This window comes from Pagrus major, chromosome 2, assembly GCF_040436345.1.
Source record: "Pagrus major chromosome 2, Pma_NU_1.0".
Taxonomy (NCBI): domain Eukaryota; kingdom Metazoa; phylum Chordata; class Actinopteri; order Spariformes; family Sparidae; genus Pagrus; species Pagrus major.
In genome coordinates, this window is record NC_133216.1 from 36,513,978 (window position 1) to 36,534,314 (window position 20,337).

The window sequence follows — 20,337 nt, forward strand, 5'->3', positions numbered from 1 at the left end:
ATAAAGCCTGGAGGTGTGTTTGGGGTCATTGTCCTGTTGAAAAACAAATGATGGTCCCACTAAGCGCAAACCAGATGGGATGGCATGTCGCTGCAGAATGTTGAGGTAGCCATGATGGTTAAGTGTGCCTTGAATTTTGAGTAAGTCACCAACAGTGTCATCAGCAAAGCACCCCCACACCATCACACCTCCATGCTTCACACATGTCGAAACCATCCGCTCACCTTTTCTGCGTCTCACAAAGACATGGTGGGTGGAACCAAAAATCTCAAATTTGGACTCATCAGACTCATCATACAGATTTCCACTAGTCTAATGTCCATTCTTTGTGTTTCTTGGCCCAAGCAACTCTCTTTTTCTTGTTGTTCTTCCTCAGTAGTGGCTTCTTTGCAGCAATTTGGCCATGAAGGCCTGATTCATGCAGTCTCCTCTGAACAGTTGATGTTGAGATGTGTCTGCTACTTGAACTCTGTGAAGCATTTATGTGGGCTCTAATCTAAGGTGCTGTTGATTTGCGGTTTCTGAGTCTGGAAACTCTGATTAACTTATCCTCTGCAGCAGAGGTAACTGTTGGTCTTCCTTTCATGGGGCGGTACTTGTCAGAGCCAGTTTCATCATGTGTTTGATGGTTTTCGCGACTGCACTTGAGGATTCATTGAAAGTTCTCGGAATTTTCCGGACTGACTGACCTACATGTCTTAAAGTAATGATGGATTGTCATTTCTCTTTACTTTGCTAGGTGGTTCTTGCCATAATATGGATTAGAACAGTAGTCGAATAGGACTATTATCTGTATAGAACTGTGTACCAACCCTACCTCTGCACAACACAATTGATGGTCTCAAACACATTAAGAAGGCAAGAAATTCCACAAATTAACAACTTGACAAGGCACACCTGTTAACTGAAAACCATTCCAGATGACTACCTCATGAATCTGATTGAAATAATGCCAGAAGTGTGCAAAGGTGTCATCAAAGCAAAAGATGGCTACTTTGAAGAATATAAATTATAAATCATATTCTGGTTTGTTTAACACTTTTTTGTTTACTACATAAGTGTACATATGTGTTCTTTCTTAGTTTGGATGTCTTCAGTATTAATTTACTAATCAAGAAAAAACATTCAATAAGAACGTGTGTCCAAACTTTTGACTGGCACTGTATATGGTGAGTCATATACAGTATTGTTTCAGCAGCATCATTGCTACACTGCATATAGAACTGATAAATAAAATAATTTTTGAAGTAAACTGCTAGATATTTTTGTGGCCTTAAGAAAATAATAAGCTAAATACAGTAAAATAGGATGTGAGGCCTAAATATACATATATCCCCTGAAAGTTGCACACAACATAAATGTGAGCATTTAAATTAACATCCTTCACGTATAAAATTGAAGATGTACACTCCTTTCAAAATCTTGAACTAGACCTCATAAAGTGGAAAATAAAATGTACAATTGAATGTTAAATTTTAAGGTTACAAATGTAACCACGGTTCTGCCAGAGGCAGTGCTTATCACTGGATATCTTCCATCTCGCGCATGTGCAGGTCGATATAACTACCGGTGTTATCCAGGCGATCAGTTCCACAGAGTCACAAGATTCCAGGTGACTGAGAACTCTAGCAGTCATCCAGGGTTCATAGAACCATTGTTACATTTGTTACCTTCGTTCAATTTCACCCTTCCTGACTGCCAGAGGCAGTGCTTATCACTGGATGACTTTTGGAAACAGAGTCGCAAGGAATCCCACTTCATGAGGATGAAGCAGAGAAGCTTGGCTGGAGAACCACTCCCAACGGATGGGGGATGGCCACATTCACTCTGTAGTATCTGGAAAATGTGCTCGCCGATGCCCATGGGGCCGCAACACAGATATCCACCAAGGGCACGCCTCTCAGGATTGCCCATGACGTGGAGACACTCCTGGTAGAGTGACACTTAACCCTCTAGGCGCCAGAGTTTATTTAGGAAAATATTCCGTTTGGATTGTAAGATTTCAAAAGGCTGTAGCTTGGAAGTGGTGAGAGATAAATCCATAGTGTAAATGAGAAAAATATTCATAATGACCTAAAGTTTGTGATGGGAGTAAATTGAATCATCTAATTTTCATATTGTGACGTCACCAGGTGACTGAAAGTAACTTTCAGTAAAACTGATTTTTGAACATATTTACACAGAAAAAAAATATCTATATTGTCATCTCATCCTCAAAATAAAGGAACAGGAGTTTGATTGGAGTAAATTTACTAATATAATTTGTATGTCACCAGGTAAAATTCAGTAAAACGGAATTCTGAACATATTTACACAGTAGATTTTTTTTCATTTCATTTTTTCATAGATTTTTTTCATCCTCTCATCCTCAGAGTAAATGAACAGGAATCTGATAGGAGTAAATTTCCTAATCTAACTTGTAAAAAGAAAATAAAACTCTCGCAGTGATCAGCGTGTGTTGCTTGTGTGACAGTGTCTGCAGCTGCAGCATCGTCAGTCACTCGTCTCTGACGAGCGATCGTCATCAGAGGGCAAATCGTCCCCTTCTGAATCGCGATCAGCAACGATCTGTGCAAGCACCTCATCCGCACTGTAAAGTCTTTTGGGCATTTTGTTTTTTATTACAAAAATCGCTGCCTGTCTCTCGATCTGTCCAGCACACTTCTGCCACCGCTCCGCGGCTCTCTCCTCTCCCACTCTGCCGTTTAGCCGCTGCCGCTCCGACAGCGGGTGTCGGGTTTCAAACTTCTTTTTCTCAGGTATTTTGCATAGAAACACACCCCCAAATGACGTTAGGATTGAAGCTGAATCTATTGGCTATCTAGTGGTAGCAAGCAGTAACAGCACAAGGCAGTAGCTTTAAAGATATGGGCTGTTTTAATGAGCAATGTTGCCTGTCGCAATAATGCGACTTTGGCGCCTAGAGGGTTAATAACAGATGGTACAGCACGGCCAGTTGTGCTGTAATTGGTAGCTTGCACATAAGCTCTTAGGGGGGCGCACCAGGCACAAGGGTCTTGACTTGCCTTCTCCCGATGGGGGGTTAAACTGTCCAAGCTGGATAGGCTGATTGAGGTGTGAGCATGCCAGCACCTTTGGGATAAATGCTGCATTTGGCCACAGAGTGACACCTGAGCTGCCTTGGTTCCACCTCAGACAGGAATCGCTCACAGACATGTATTTCTCCACAGGCTTTGCTGATGTGATGGCCAGTCAGATAACCATTTAAGCTATGCCTGCACACCATTTAGAGAACAACCTCCACCTGTTTTGGTACTGCACATGAATGGATAGTGCCCTGGCATTCAGAATAGTGGCTTTGACTGGCACTATGCACTCGCTCAGCAGTGGGTCAGGCCCTCCCTGCGGCCATACCCACAGCTGAAGGCGACAATGGTCAGATGCCATACCTGAGACAGGAGATGCCATACCTAAGACAGGAGATCCTTCCTGCCGGGAGGCGCCAGGGTGACCCGCAGTGGAGTTGGTGCAGCAGGGAAAACCAATTCCTGGCTGGCCAGAAGGAAGCCACCAGATGAATCCCGTGACCCCAATGAAGCACCCTCAGCAGTGTTGGCAAAATCAGGGGCAATGGAAGAAAGTCATAGAGAAGACACTCTGGCCACTTGTGAGCCAGAGCATCCAGGCCCAGAGGGCTGTACTTCTCCGTCACAGAGAACCAGAGGGGGCAATGGGTTGATGTCTCCAAGGCAGAGCGATCTACCTCAGCCCTGCCACAGAGACACCTCTGGATGAAGCCACAACTACCCTGGTGGGGATTTTTGACAGGAGACACGTCAGAAGATCCTGCAATACCTGCAGCAATCATGCAGATCTGGTACCCCCCTGGTGGTTTATGTGGAAGACTGCAGAGGTGTTATCTGACCAGACATGGTAGATATGGCAGGAAGCACCTGAGTGCTAGGTGCAGAGTCCTTAGCTCCTGCACATTGATGTGCTCTGAGCAAGAAGGGCTACTGTGAGCTTGCTCTATCTGTGCCGCTTGGGATCTAAGGGGAAGCCACATTTACAGGGGATGCAATGTCAATTTGCCCAAGAGGCGATGAAACTGTCCGAATAGAGGAAGGAGGTGGAGGATGTCCTCCACATGCTGAAGGGACAGGCAGGCTCTCAAAGTGATGGTATTTAGAGCCACACCAATGAACATTATGCTCTGAGAGGGGTCCAGAGAGCTCTTCCCCATGTTCACCTTGACACCCAACTGGGCCACGTGCAAAAGAAGGTAATCCGTATCCTGTGTCGCCTGAAGCTGGGACAGACACAAATTAGCCAGTTGTCTAGATACGGCAGGACTTTCATGCCCTGGGACTGCAGGGGCAACAGCCCGAATGGGGACACCCTGAACTGAAGATTGCGGCCCTGGAAGGCAAAACGAAGCAACCGTCTGTGCTGAGGCACAATCGGCACATTAAAATAAGCATCCCTCAAATCTACAGATGTGAACCATTCCCCCTTTGCAAAAACACAATGGACCTCCGCTGTGCTCAGCATGTGAAATGGTAAGCCCTTTAGGAACTTGTTGAGCCCTCTCAGGTCCAATATTGGGCAAAGTCCACCACCTTTCTTTTTTTTTTTTTTTTTACAAGAAACTAGGTCAAGTGGAACCCCCTGGGTTGTGACAGGGGTCCACTGGTTCGATGGCACCCTTGGCCAGGGGGGCGGATTACTCCTGGGTCAGGGCTAGGATTTTTTCCGGCTCGGTAATGAGCTTGTCCGGTGTATTCTTGTGATTATATCGATTGGAGTTGCGCGTTGCTCGTCCTCTTAAGGCTGCGACAAGCTGTCTCTCTTGGAGAGGAGAGCGGTGGATTGGCCGTTTGCTGTTCGGCTTTCGCCTCAGACAAGCAAAGCATCCGTTTCTAACAGTGTGATAAGCAACCGTTTCACTCAGTAACATCAATTGGCATTATAAAGCTAACTGTATCAGTGAGTGGAGCATCCTCGCTTCCTGTCAGCGGCTTTGTCAATATTATAATAAAGTTATACTACCTTACTAAAATCTATGAATATCACTGAAGTGATTGTTTGTGTTGGACAGATCAAAATGCCTACAAATCCAACAGTTAACTTTATCTTAAATAACATCTATTATTTAAGTATATTTCACAACAATTATTTAGCATTTGAGTAACGAATCATATTTTTAACAATTTTTTTTATCGGAATCATTCAATTACCAAGATTATTACTTATTCCGAATCAGTTTTCTTCATCAACATAAACAACTTAAGAAATTAAGTTTTGCGTCATGACATTGATTCTATTAAGAACACAAAGAGAGCGTCCTCAGTCCTCACGGGAAACTTGTCCTTTGCAGCAAGTGGCAACATATTGAACCTTTCATCATGCTCAGAAAACTAAAGGTTGTAATTATTTGAATACTGTAGCAGCCAGGCTGTCACGCATGGCCATTAAAACAATGGTGTCATAATGGTGTCAGACATGCTACCACCACCAGAGAAACTTGCGCTTGAATTTAGCTTTTCTCAGTGATGGCACGTAAATGGAACATACGCTCAGTGCAACACTAAAACCAAAACAACGACCCTGGGAAAGCCAGGCAAAAATGTCGGCATTTTGAAATCACGTTGCAACTCCAAATGCCATAACCCAACCTACCACTACTGAACCTGAACTTGGAGCCCTGTGAGCAGACACAGTATAGATAGAAACTGCAGCTTGTTCTTCATGCTGGGTGTTTGTTAAACAGGTAACAGAGAAAATCACAGGCGCAATTTGAACTTTAAGGTTCTGGGTTCACAAAAAAATCAAGAAGTTCAATTTGTGTAACATAAGCTTTGTTTTCACAAAAATCAATAATCAGGATATCAGCAGGAGCATCACATCTGACATGTCTAATGAGAGATAAAAAGAAGAATAAAATAGGAATTGAACCCGCACAAACCGGAAAATGGACAGAATTCAGCTGTTTACCGTCCGCTTTAAAGATATTGAAACTTGTTAAAAGGACAGGATAAGATGGTTTTAATCTAGGGCACAGACAGCACGTGAAATAATCCATGAGGATAACTGCAAAAAAGATATCTTTATTTTTAGCCATCCATGAATCAAATTAATCACAATCGAATTTCCAAGTGTATGCCTAAACTGTATTCCCTATAATTTTGACCATGTAAATGTCTGAACTGATTATAAACTGCAAAGACACACATTTGCTTTTATCACGGTAGTGATGCGCGGATCACAGGTATATCCATGGACACCAAGGACAATCTGTGAATTGGGCTGTCCTGGTCATAAAAACTAAACATTGTGACTAATTTCAGATGGGCTGCTGGCGGGTGAAATAATACATCTCATAAATAAGGAAACCATTACATTACCTTCACTATCAGAATGATATGCAGTCATGGTCAAAAGTTTAGATACACTTAGAGAGAACATGTACAGGTGCATTTCAATAAATTAGAATATCGTGGAAAAGTTCATTCATTTCAGTAATTGTATTTAAAAAGTGAAACTCATACATTATATAGATTCATTACACACAAAGTGAAACATTTCAAGCCTTTATTTGTTTTAATCTTGATGATTACGGCTTACAGCTCATGAAAACCCCAAATTCAGTATCTCAGAAAATTGGAATATTACATAAGAAAATTGGAAAATTGGAAAATTGGAATATTACATAAGACCAGTAAAAAAAAAGATTTTTAACACAGAAATGTCAGCCTTCTGAAAAGTATGTTCTTGCTTCTTTTGCATGAATTACTGCATCAATGCGGCGTGGCATGGAGTCGATCAGCCTGTGGCACTGCTGAGGTGTTATGGAAGCCCAGGTTCCTTCGATAGCAGCCTTCAGCTCGTCTGCATTGTTGGGTCTCGTGTCTCTCATCTTCCTGTTGACAATACCCCATAAATTTTCTATGGAGTTCAGGTCAGGCGAGTTTGCTGGCCAATCAAGCACAGTAATCCCCTGGTCATTAAACCAGGTATTGGTACTTTTGGCAGTATGGGCAGGTGCCAAGTCCTGCTGGAAAATGAAATCAGAATCTCCATAAAGCTTGTCAGCAGAAGGAAGCATGAAGTGCTCTAAAATTTCCTGGTAGACTGCTGCGTTGTCTTTGGACTTGATAAAACACAGTGGACCAACACCAGAAGATGACATGGCTCCCCAAATCATCACTGACTGTGGAAACTTCACACTGGACTTCAAGCAACTTGGATTCCGTGCCTCTCCACTCTTCCTCCAGACTCTGGGACCTTGATTTCCAAATTAAATGCAAAATTGACTTTCATCTGAGGACTTTGAGTAACAGACCAGATATTTTTCTCCTTAGCCCAGGTAAGATGCTTCTGACGTTGTCTCTGGTTTCAGGAGTGGCTTGACACGAGGAATGCGACAGTTGTAGTCCATGTCCTGGATATGTCTGTGCGCGGTGGCTCTTGATGCACTGACTCCTGCCTCAGTCAACTCCTTGTGAAGCTCCCCCAAATTTATGAATGGCCTTTGCTTGACCTCCTCCTCTCAAGGCTGCGGTTATCCCTGTTGCTTGTGCATCTTTTCCACTCAACTTTCTATGCTTGGATACAGCACTCTGTAAACAGCCAGCTTCTTTAGCAATGACCTTTTGAGGCTTACCCTTCTTGTGGAGGGTGTCAATGACTTACTTCTGCACAACTGTCAAGTCAGCAGTTTTCCCCATGATCGCGAAGCCTACTGAACCAGACTGAGAGACCATTTAAAGGCTCAGGAAACCTTTGAGTCTACAATATTGAACTTTTTCACAATATTCTAATTTTCTGAGATACTGAATTTTTGGTTTTCATGAGCTGTAAGCCGTAATCATCAAGATTAAAACACATTAAGGCTGAAATATTTCACTTTGTGTGCAGTGAATCTATATAATATGAGTTTCACTTTTTAAATTGAATTACTGAAATAACTTTTCCATGATATTCTAATTAATTGAGATGCACCTGTATATCATAGCACTATTGAGTTCCATTGATTTGTAAGACTCTCATTTTTCTGTAATGAAATGAGTGGAACACATTACAAACAACTGTTTGTAAGTATAAAGTGCATGGAACAGTTGTGTCACTGTCACAATCGGGAAGAAAACACAAACCTGCTGCTGTGAGAAAATTGGTGAGGATGGTCAAGAGTCAACCAAAAACCACCAGTGGATCTGGTGACCTAAAGAAAGTAAATGGTATAATGAAGAAGGAGGATTATCTCCAAATTCTTCAGGAAAACCTAAAATCATCAGCCAGGAGACTGGGTCTTGTGTGCAGTTGGGTGCTCCAAAAAGACAATGATCTCAAACACACATCAAAAGTGGTAAAGGAATGGCTAAATCAGGCTAGAACTGAGGTTTTGGAATTGCCTTCCCAAAGCCCTGACTTGAACCCCGTCGAGAACATGCAGACAGCTGAGGAAACAAGTCTGTGCCAGGAAGCAAACAAAATGGCCGAGGGACATTTAACCAAATATTAGAATTACTGCATGTATATTTTTGACCCAGCAGATTTTGTCATATTCTCAGAAGACCTGTAATAAATTCATTATGGAACCAAACTTCATGGTGACTAAGTAGTGTGTTTTCCACTCATTCCATTATAGAAATCATTGGAACTCAAGACTGCCATGATATATATGTTCTTTACAAGTGTATGTAAACTTTTGACCATGACTGTAAGTGTGTCTCTCCGTTAACAGAGCTGTGCACAATCAGTTTGACTTTATTGATTATTTAAATCTCTCGACAATTATTAGTTGTGTTATTATTAAAAAATATATATAGATAATGGCATTTTTGGCACAAATTCATCAAAAGTCTCTACAGCTGTTAAAGCTGACTGACAGCTGATCTAGCTGTGATCAATTGCAGCCGTCATCAGCATCAGAATCAGAAATACTTTATTATCCCCAAGGGGAAATTGTTTACTTTACAGCTGATCCCATTCAAAGTTCAGAATATGCAGAAATAATAATAATAATAATAATAATAATAATAATAATAATAATGATAATATCTATATATAAACAAGAACAACAAAAACAAAACAAAAATACAAGAAATGTACACTCCACTAGAATAAATATACATATATACAGAGCAATAATGCCAAAGTTGAAAACTTTGTGTCTGACACTCAGAGCGAGGAATTGAACAGTTTGATGGCCACAGGCAGGAATGATTTCCTGTGGCGCTCTGTGGTGTAGGAACACATGTCCATCGCCTCTGCATTACATTGAGGCCTGTTGTTCTTGTTAACTCCTTTCATATGGATGAAGACGATTTACAGGCTACAGGCTGACACCTTATCTCCTGCAGAGAGGACAGTGTTTTCCTGGACCATAAAGACTTCAAATGAGGACAGTTTTAATTAATTTACAACCTAAACTGTGAATGAACTTTCTCTCCCCTCCAAACAGATAAATTGTTCCCTCACAGGTCAGTCTGAGTAAACATGGAGTTACCTATTCTCTCCACATCAGGAGGGACCGGAGCTATCTGGTCATCAGAGACTGTGTTAATATAATGTCTTTACATTTGGAAATTAAGTAACACGTCTGATGTCTCTCTCTCTCTCACCCTCTTTGTCTGTCTGACTTCTGATCCACAAACACACTCTCCAGAGTGGACACCAGACACCTTCTGACTTGTGTTCTATGCTATTACTCTGTCTTCTGTTATTTACGACACATCTGGTCTCACTATCTGTGGGACATTCCATTCAAATGGCCTCTGTATTCTTCCAGATTTCAGACCATTTCTAATTAACCATTAAGTCAGTATCTCACATTCTTAATTCTAACACATTAAGAAACAGTGAAAGAAGTTCATAAAACTGATCTTTTTCCCGTTTCTCTACGATTAAGATTGACTGAGATCAGGTTTTAATGTTTAATCTGTCCTGTGTTCGGTGGAACCACAGCACCTCCTGATGGTGAGTCCTGGTACAGTTGGACGAGAAATATTCTGTTTAATATGTTCATGGTTATAACCAGTAAATGACTCTGATATGTCTTTGTTTTAACAAGTATTAAGCAGAAATATGTATAATTGATTTTAATCACGTCATAATCCTTTTCATGATAGACAAAGTACATCTATTAAGCCATGGTGAGATTCTGTGAAAGGTGAAGTACTGTTTTGTAACGTTTAAATCTTGGAGACAAAAGCCGGCAAGTCCTGCCCCCCAGACACGCCTCGATTTGTAAATAATAAAACAGAGAGATCACGTCTCTCGAGTCAGTTTTTAGAGTTTTTAGAGTCCAGTTCAGTTTTAGTTTTCAGTTTTCTTTAGTTTAAGTTTTCTTTTGTAACTTATTTTTGAAGCTCTTTACTTTACTTTGAAACACGCTCCAAGACAGCGATCTCAGCAGAAGTATTCACGCGTTGATTTTTCTCACTTTTATAATTTTCGCAGTATTGATTAGCTTCTTTTATTAAGTTTGTACCAGAACAAAGTTCTGTTTTAATTTGTTTTATACAGTTAAGTATCGTAACCTGCTTTGGAAGAAGTGAACTTAATTTAGATTATCTTGCATTAACTAACAACGGAAGATCCGCCTGATCAACGTATCATCCTCAGTTATTTTATTCAAGAAGTTAAATTTAGTTTACAAAGTCAGAGCCTGAGAACCACTCGAAGAAACGAAGAAGAACATCCTTATCACAATCATCATCACGACACTACAGCAACTTGCTGTGTCCGAGACCGTGCAAGCGGTTTCCAACGAAAGACTCTTTGACAAGCCCCCAGCGCTCGCTAGCGGTACCATCCCGCTGGGCATTGAGCCAAGATCTGCACCGGATCGGTACGGGACCAGCTGCCCTCTTTGTAAGACATCGGACCGAGGTGCCCAACCGACTGACACCGGACGAGCTGACCCCCGGCCATTGGACCGGGACTGCCAGCTAAAGCCGCAAATCACCCGAGGGAATCCGCTGCCGCGGACTCCGCAACTCTGCTAAGAAAGTAGGCTCTCCATCACTCATAACAGCTGGATTCACACATGATACATGAGATGGTGTATATGGCTCTGAGTATGATCTTTTAGCTTAAGAGAAATTCGGTTAGGGTCTCGTTAGTATCTAAAGTTACTCCCGTAATATTTAAATGCTTCAACCTAACTCGCGATCTCACCATCAGCCCATATTCACTTATAACCCATTACTTAGTTATTCATATTTCCTGTTACCTGTTGTTATTCATTTAAATTGCCATTTCATTTATTTAACCTGAATTATTTAGTCAATAAACATATTTAACCGTATGTCGTTGTCTGTGCAGGTTTGTTTTTAATGTGGAGAACCGATGGATATGTGTAGAATTCACTACTTCATTTATGAGATTGAATAAATTGATCTGAAATTGATTAGAATTGATACAAGTTAAACTTGTCCAGTCGAATTTGATTAATTACCTCCGGATTATTCAAATAGACAAAACAACGGAGGTGGTGCCCCATTAACGAGTGTTTTATTAATCGCCAGTGATTAATAAATTACATTTATTATTAGTGTATCTCCTACAGTGGTGCATCTTGGTGGGATTAGTCTAGTGCTGAAAAGAAAAGGACGTTGCTTCAAGTGACACTGCAGAGGAAAGGATGTCTCATTTCTCTTAAATATATCTTGTCTCCTCTCACCTCCCATGGTTTCCTCACGTCTCTCCACGAATCCTCGGTGGGAGGGACTAAGACGCAGGGAAAAGACCCAGGTGAGGGAAACGTGGATGCAATTAAGAGAAATGAGACACACCTTGTGTTTCAGTGTCGTTAAAGCCACATGTGAGTCGTTGACCCAACCGGCATTCATGTTGGTTGTTAAGACTAGGTGGGTCCAGGTATGAATGGGTGTTAAGCTATCTGGGGAGAGAATTCAGGACATAATTATAGGTGGGTGATAAGTAAAAGTAAAAGTAGTAAGGAGTAAGGGTTTCTTGCTTGGCCTGTTTAGTAGTATAAACATCAGGAGAACTGGAATTGGTAGCTTTCCCTGTTTTGCCAATGCCAGGTTTAGGTACCAGAACAGACCTTGCTCTCTGCCTGTTGCCTGAGTAGACAGGATTGCCTCTTTATGGAGTTCTCTGTCCTCATTAGATAATATGGGGAGGGATACCAGATCATTTCTTTTCTCTTTTACTGCATGAGCAAGGGGAAGAGAGACATGGGTTACTGGCTAAACAATCTATAACAGTGATTACTTGGAATATAGAGCTATTTAATACTTATATTAATATAAATACAGCAGCTTTAAAGTAAAGGAAACATGTATGTAACATTTTCAATGTATTAAACACAGCAAATATTCTAGCACATTTAATTTAAATAATGAAGATGCCATTAAAGACATACAGGCCTCAGTGTGAAGAGGCTGTGCTGTTTGAATATCCTAATACTTACCACCAGAGGGCAGGCTTGTGCAAGTAGCTCCATTGCGGCAGGGCTGTTGCAGGCAGGCGTCGGGATAGAGGATGCAGCCCAGCTTCATCTCTGTCAGTCCCACCACCTCTGCATAGCGCGAGCGTTTGTTCTGCAGCGGGAGTTCATTGTTGTTTAGCATGACCGAGTCCAGGCAGCCCTGGAAACCCTCAAGCACGTGCAGATCCTTTTGGTTGTCCATGAGGCTGCGAGAGTTGGGGTTCTGCACCTGAGAAGAGAGGGGTCGAAAATTCATACATGAACTTACATAGACATGGCCAAAATGTCCTCAAACTGCCTATGATATAGCACTTAGAATTACCATGACCTGGATAACTGAGAACCTTCATCAACTGTTCACAAGAACAGAATCAAAAGAAGACACACGCACACAAACACACACACAAACACTTAACTTAAAAATCGAGTTTGCAACAATTTTTTTGACTGTTTAGATTTTACTGATGCAAAACCACATTGTAAAAGCAGCAGATTGTTTACATCAAAATGTTCTCCTGCAAATTCCAGAGGGGCAAGAGGGGATTGTATAATATCTGCGAGGAGAACTGCCTTTTGTCAGTCAGCTTTTTCAGTGAGAGCAGCATATACTTGGAACAATTTGCCATCACTTATTAGAAGCTGTGAAACATATAGTTAATTCAAATTCAACATAAAATCTTGGCTAAAAGACAGTATGTCATCATACTTTGTAACCTTTCCAAATATCCCGAACTGTGCTGTTTGCTTTATGTTCTATGTTTTATGTATTGTGTAATTGCTTTTAAGTGTTTTATATGTGCTTGCTAGATGTACAGTGTTGCTGTCCTGTTTTAATGTATCTTATCTGTCTATTGTAACTTTTATTACATCTGAGAAGATTGAAAATTGAGAAGAAATGTATTCAAGATGCAATGCACAAAATCTTTCACAAGTCAGTACTTCACTAAACATATTTACATTTATTTCATAAATAGCAATTCATGCAAATTGTTTATCATCCCTACCTGTATTCAGATTTTCATCCATCTCCTCATCTCCACTATCCTCTGCACTTTCACACCTCTCACAATCTGGACTCTTAATAAAAATGGCTGCCCTCTCAATGTCAGCTGATGTAACCAATTCAATCACCTCCAGAGCAGTGAATCTTTTTCTACAGTTAGTCATATCTCATTTACACCACCTCTTCCCCTGTTTCTGCCAGCAAGACTGATGGTGGCAACGTGCAACAAATTAGATATATATTAGATTATCGGTAGTGGTCATATATTACTGCAATGCTGCTACTTATACCCCTGAGGTATGCTGTATGTTATGTATTGTGAATGCCTATGCCATTGGTTCCTGATCTTGTGAATAAACATTACTGCTCTTCCAGTATTTGTGTCCTTGTACACTTGTAATCTAAGTGCACAGAAATAAATTATTAAAATGCATTCACGGTATGCATGTGTGTGTGTGAGAGAGAGAGAGAGTATTGGGCTACTTTGGGGGATACACTTCATACTCAAGACCAATCGATTGGGGACCGCTAGTGAAACTGGGGACAAAAGCTGTGACCCCAGCTGGAAAACAGCTGATTTTGGGGTCAGTGGTTAAAGGACCTCTTTGTAATTTCCAGCCACCTGCTTCAACTGAATAGGGGGTAGTATTTCCCCCTTTTTCAAGATTTAGTTCAAACCCTTTTTGCCATTTATCTTATATATTTAATTAGTTGTTAAAATTGTGAAGACTGAAATAATTACAACTATGTATGTATTTATGTGCCCATATATTCACCATTGCTCATAGTTGCTTTTGTTAAACAATAATTGCTAAATAAAACTTGGAGGTATACAATGATACTAAATACTGAGAACAGCTCATTCTATTGGCGTAACAGACAAAGGTCCGTGGAAGCAGGCATACTAAACAACCACTGTAATCTACATTTGAGCGAAGCTGGCACAAAAGCCTTTCCAGCAGGTTTGAATGTTTCATTTCAGTTATTGTCAACACAAAAAAGCCTTTCATGTTTTGCTATTTATTACAAAGTTTACTTACTCTGGTGCATAATAAATGAAGGCTTATTACTGCAACAGTCAAGAACATAAATATAGAATACAAAAATTACAATAAAAATAAAATGAAATATTATAACAGATACTATAGCAACCGTGTATGTTTTAGACTCACAAAGCTGTAGTTTTGTATAAACCTCTTCATCATGGGATGTGCAAAAGTTCACAGTATAGAGAGTATATGTCATGGGATGATGGTCAATGATGTCAGCTGATGTAATGTATAGAGACAGATGTCCACTGGGTGGGCTTGCTGATGAGACCAGCTGCAGATGAGAACAAAGGGCAGGGTGGTAATTCATCGCAAGGGGTGGCTGGACTGGATTTCTGCTCCTAAAAAGACAAAGGTGTGGCAAGGCAGTTAGTTTGGTTCTGACACATTGTTTTTATTAGAACATGTCCGTACTGTGTTTATTATACAGTGTGAACATTGATGTGATCCAGCTAAGATACTGTATATACAGTGTGAACTCTGCAGTGTTTTGAATGTTTTTGTAAAGCCCTCTCTACATGTAGGATATGATCAGTCAGATCTTAAATTTAGTATAACAGACAGGATTTATTCATTATTTCACTGTCAGTACTCATGATACATACACATCACAGTGCCATCTGCACCCTCTTTCAGGAAGAAAATAAGGAACAGTGTTCAAAACCAGGGGCAGTTCCTCATATGGGCAGCTGCCCAGGGCGGCAGTTGTGTATACACACAAATGCCAAATATATACACACACACATATATATATATTATAACATCATATTTATATATATATATATATATATATATATATATATATATATATATACACATATAATAACATCATATATATACATATATTTATTTTTTTTATGTTTGCATTCATTTCATCAGTTTTTTGTATTGCTCATTTGCACGTCAAGTCAATTATGTCATGTTGCCGTGTGAGGAGTGGGCGGCTGGGCGCCCTCTGTTTTGTAAAGGCGCGTCTGCTTGTTGCTGAGAAAGTCTCATATACAGAGGCTGTGGAAGAAGGGGAAGGTGTGTGTTGGCGGGGGGTGGGCGCTGAAGGTGAGGTTCGCCCAGGGAATCATTCAAGCTAGGACCGCCACTGTTCAAAACTAATTTTGACACTTTATTGTCATATAGTGGACTGCAGAGAAAAAACATGTTCATAATACAGCCACATGGTTTTCAAGGGACACGCGGTTTACAAAGTACAACCATCTTCAGAGATCTTCAGCCACTTTAGACTTACTTGTCACTTTCACTCGGTCCAATACTGCAGGATCTTCCAGCGCTGCAGGTCTATGGAAGAATTATCCTATCTTTATTCAAGAGCGTAGATTTTCAGTTTGAGAGCATGATTTCATTCCTTTTCAGTGACACAGCTCCTTCTCGTGCTCAGATTTATTCTCCTCATGCTCACATTTTGTGCTCGCACTGAGATGTTTGCTACTTTCTTTCAAAATGTGTGCTTGAACTCAAAAATCACATGCTTGTGTTCACACATCTTCTTCTTGCACACAAAAATTTTGCTCGCATTCAAATATGTCCTGTGCTCGCTCAGATCTAAAGTCTGCGCGCTCAAATCTAATGTGCATGCACTCAGAACAAGCACCTCCTCTCCGGTTGAGGAGTCTGCTCAGACTCAAGGCTGTCCCTCCCTGCGCTTAAAATATTGTGTTTCACCAGCCAATAGGGAGACAGCTAGAGTGTGGACTAATCAAATGACGGATGCCGCCTTGGGGGCGTTCCTTCGCACTTTTTTTTTGAGTGCTCCATAGGGGCGGGTATATGGTCTGTTTGTAAAACTGCTTCTCTCAAAATACACCAATTTACCATATTAGCAGCTATTTGAATCGTCACCTATTTAAGATGCCAGCATATTTATGTATAATTAATCTTAAGTAATCCTAAAAAGAGTTATCATAGTTTAGATTTTTTTCAATTTAATATTAGCGGATATATGTTATATAGTATAAATACTCACAACAGCGTAGGAATGTTACGATAATGTTAGATGTTGCATTTTAAACCACACAGAGTCGCTGCATTATCACTGCAGCAGCGGTTTGCCAATTCTTCGCCGTTGGTTGTTCACACAGAGCCAAGCAGCTCTGGCGTAAAAGACAACCCAGATTAATTCACACAGAAAGCCGGCGCCGGCGTGACGGTACAGGTCATGAAGATGACGTGTGTGTTTTTTTCAACGGGTTCCCCGGTGTCCTCCTGTTAATCTAAACATGTACCCGCTGACTGTTTATAATCATATTGATGCTGTTATAATGTGTTGTGATTGAGATCCTGACCCACCAAACATCCTACGTTTTGTTACATAATTAGGCTACATAATCACCATCAGTAAACAGGAGACTGTCCGACTCTTTCACTCGCGGGGAGGGAGGCTGTTTTCTGGGGGGAAAGTTCACTGAAGTCTTGGTCGGGAGGGCTGACCGTCGTGGTAATTTTTTACACCGTAACATTTCTCTATATTTTGTTGAGTGATGGACCTGTTCAGTTATCAGACAGTGAACACCATCAGATCGACACATCCTCACTCTGCGCTGCCGGCTTATCCGTTTACACTGGTTCGGTTGCCAATACTGCGCCTCTGACACTACCTCCGTATTCGGCGCAGCGAAATTTCACCCCTTGCCGCATCTGAAATTTTCACACAGAGGTGGATGCGGAGAATTGGCGCAGGATCCCCGCATGCAAACGGGAGTGTGAAAAGGGCTAGTGTGGCAGCCGGGATGCGAACCGTCGTCCCGTGGTTTAAAATGCAACATCTAACATTGTACTTAACCACTTGACTATCGCTGCTGTTGTGAGTAGGCTATTTATAGCCTACTATATAACATATGTCCGCTAATATTAAATTGAAAAGAATCTAAACTACGATAACTCTTTTTAGGATTATTTAAGATTAATTATACATAAATATGCTGGCGTCTTAAATAGGTTACGATTCAAATAGCTGGCTAATATGGTAAATTGGTGTATTTTGAGAGAAGCAGTTTTACAAACAGACCATATACCCGCCCCTATGGAGCACTCAAAAAAAGTGCGAAGGAACGCACCCAAGGCAGCATCCAACATTTGATTGGTCCACACTCTAACTGTCTCCCTGTTGGCTGGTGAAACACAATATTTTAAGCGCGGGGAGGGACAGCCTTGAGTCTGAGCAGACTCCTCAACCGGAGAGGAGGTGCTTGTTCTGAGTGCGTGCACATTAGATTTGAGCACGCAGACTTTAGATCTGAGCGAGCACAGGACATATTTGAATGCAAGCAAAATTTTTGTGTGCAAGAAGAAGATGTGTGAACACAAGCATGTGATTTTTGAGTTCAAGCACACATTTTGAAAGAAAAGCAGCAAACATCTCAGTGCGAGCACAAAATGTGAGCATGAGGAGAATAAATCTGAGCATGAGAAGGAGCTGTGTCACTGAAAAGGAATGAAATCATGCTCTCAAACTGAAAATCTATGCTCTTGAATAAAGATAGGATAATTCTTCCATACAGGTCTGGTCATTTCTTCATGAGAGTAGAAGCCAGAGCTGCTCCTTGTTCTTTCCTGGAGCAAGAATGTCATGATTTACTGACTGTACACTATATCTAACAATGTCACTGCTACAGTGAGACCCATGTAATAAACCTTGTAATGTCCTCAAAAATGTATATCAAAGTTATATAACAGTCTAACGGTAATGCCAAGTTGTTACAGTATTCAGAATTGAATGACAGTATTTGGTCTACTACTGGGTCCATACAATCACAACTTACAGTCAGCTGTTATAAATAAAGGCAACTGAAAGCAGAGCAAGAATACAGCCGGTCAAAATAAGACTTCTATCTTATGATTATATTGCAACTGACTTAGCTCAGCTTTAGCACCGCCACAGTACCTAGAAAACAGTCACATCACCCTGACTGTTACAGTTTGTGTTGTCCTTAGTTAACTAAAGATATGTTTCAGTAAACAGACAATGTTAGATGGTACTTACTGGTCTAAAGAAAGTTGCGAGTTCAGCCCTTTACTCGTTCACAGCTGTCTCCAGTGTTTGAAAGCCCCGACAATAAGTACTCCTGTTTAGCTTCTTTTTACGTCGCTTCTTTTCTCTGCCACGGACGTCGTGTCTTTTCAGGAGCTGTTGCTTGAGCTGATGATAAAAGTTGTTTTTCTGGAGCCTCTGCATCTTTGTGTACTGAAGTGAGGCTGGAGTGTTTGTTTAATAACTGAAGGTGATTCTGATAAGTGTATTACAATTTCCATCATTTCAGATCAGCAGCTGGATGGTAAACAGTGTACTCAACAGTACAGAAAGAGTACTGAAGCAGAAACAGTACTGTACTCCAGATCAGACATTGAGGAGGAGATGGAGAAAGGTAACAACATCATCATTCCTTATGTCACAGGAACATCTGAGAAACTCACGAAAAACTCATAAACATCATATCCCGGTTCACTTCAAACCTACCAACATACTGAGGCAGAAACTTGTCCATCCTGAGGACAAAACACCCAGGCATAAACAGAGTAATGTAGTTAATTTGTTCAATGCAGCCAAGAATGCACAGATTTGTACATTAGGGAGACAAAACAACCTATCCATAAACAAATGGCACAACACAGGAGGGCCAACTCCTCAGGTCAAGACTCTGCTGTCCACTTACATCTGAAGGAGAAACATCATTCCTTTGAGGACAACAATGTAAACATCTTGGCCAGAGAAGACAGATGGTTTGAAAGAGGAGTAAAAGAATCCATCTATGACAAACTGAAACGACCATCTTTGAACAGAGGAGGTGGCCTAAGACATTACTTATCACCCTCCTACAATGCAGTACTGAGTTCCCTCCTGAGACAGCTTAACAACCATTCACACCTGGGCTCACCTAGCCCTAGCAACCCACATGAAGGCTGGTTGGGTCAATGACCCACAAGTGGCCCTAAGGACTATGAAACTCTGAGCTTGCACGTGTCCTCAACAACTATGTAAGGACACTCCCACACAGAGTTTAAAAACCTGCAACTCCCCTCCAGTTAGTTAGAAGTGAAGAAGCCTCTTGGATGAGAGGTGAAACGTCTTCAAGAAACTGAAACACGTCCAGTTGCATAAGATGCAGCACTTAGAATTACCATGACCTGGATGACTGAGAACCTTCATTAACAAACTATACAGTAATGTGTCTTTAATGAGCACTTTGTAGTTAGGTTCTCAGCCATCTTGTCAGACTTGTCAAAAACAATCCCTTATTGGTCAAATATTGCTAAAACTGTTAACTAGTTTAATCATCATTGACCTTTAGCTCTAGGCACCAAAGCGCTATATAAGACCAGCCCCAACCGTCAATTCATCGCCCTGGATAGCTGATTCCATCATATGCTAAAGAAGGAAATTAGATAAGCTGAGCGAAAATGGAAAACAAAAAAGAAAAAACATGTTTACTACCTTCATATGAAGGAATTATTAACCAGGCTGAATTAGATCATTAAAGATTCAAGAGAGCTATATTTCTTTGGTCTAATTAACAATAATAAGCACAACCCTAAGATTTTGTTAAATACTATTGACCAGCTTCTGAATCTGGATTTTCAGTCACCTCCTCTGATGAATGTAAAAAGTTCCCAAGTTGTTGGCAAGATCAATGGTCTCACAGAAAATGTCAAAGATCTGGACCACAAGAGTCAAATGTCTGACCCATGCCGACCCAGTAATACTATGCACCTGTCATAGCACGAAATAAAGTATGTGTGGCTTTGCTTTATTTTGACTTCACCATACGCTTGACCCATTCTGTCAAGAGCCAGGGCAGAAACAGACTCTCCAGTACACATTGTGAACAGTGCCTTGGATTGCCACACAGAATACA

At 40.9% G+C, this 20,337-nt stretch overlaps 1 protein-coding gene across 3 annotated transcripts in view; it reads right to left on the reverse strand.

Moving 5' to 3' along the window:
- The window catches only part of fat3a (FAT atypical cadherin 3a), a 208,623-nt gene that overhangs the window by 46,050 nt on the left and 142,236 nt on the right, over positions 1–20,337 (reverse strand). For all 3 annotated transcript variants that reach the window (XM_073493718.1, XM_073493717.1, XM_073493710.1), the window contains one exon: positions 12,404–12,650. In XM_073493718.1, the coding sequence (XP_073349819.1) occupies positions 12,404–12,650 (247 nt within the window). The remainder of the gene's footprint in view (positions 1–12,403; positions 12,651–20,337) is intronic.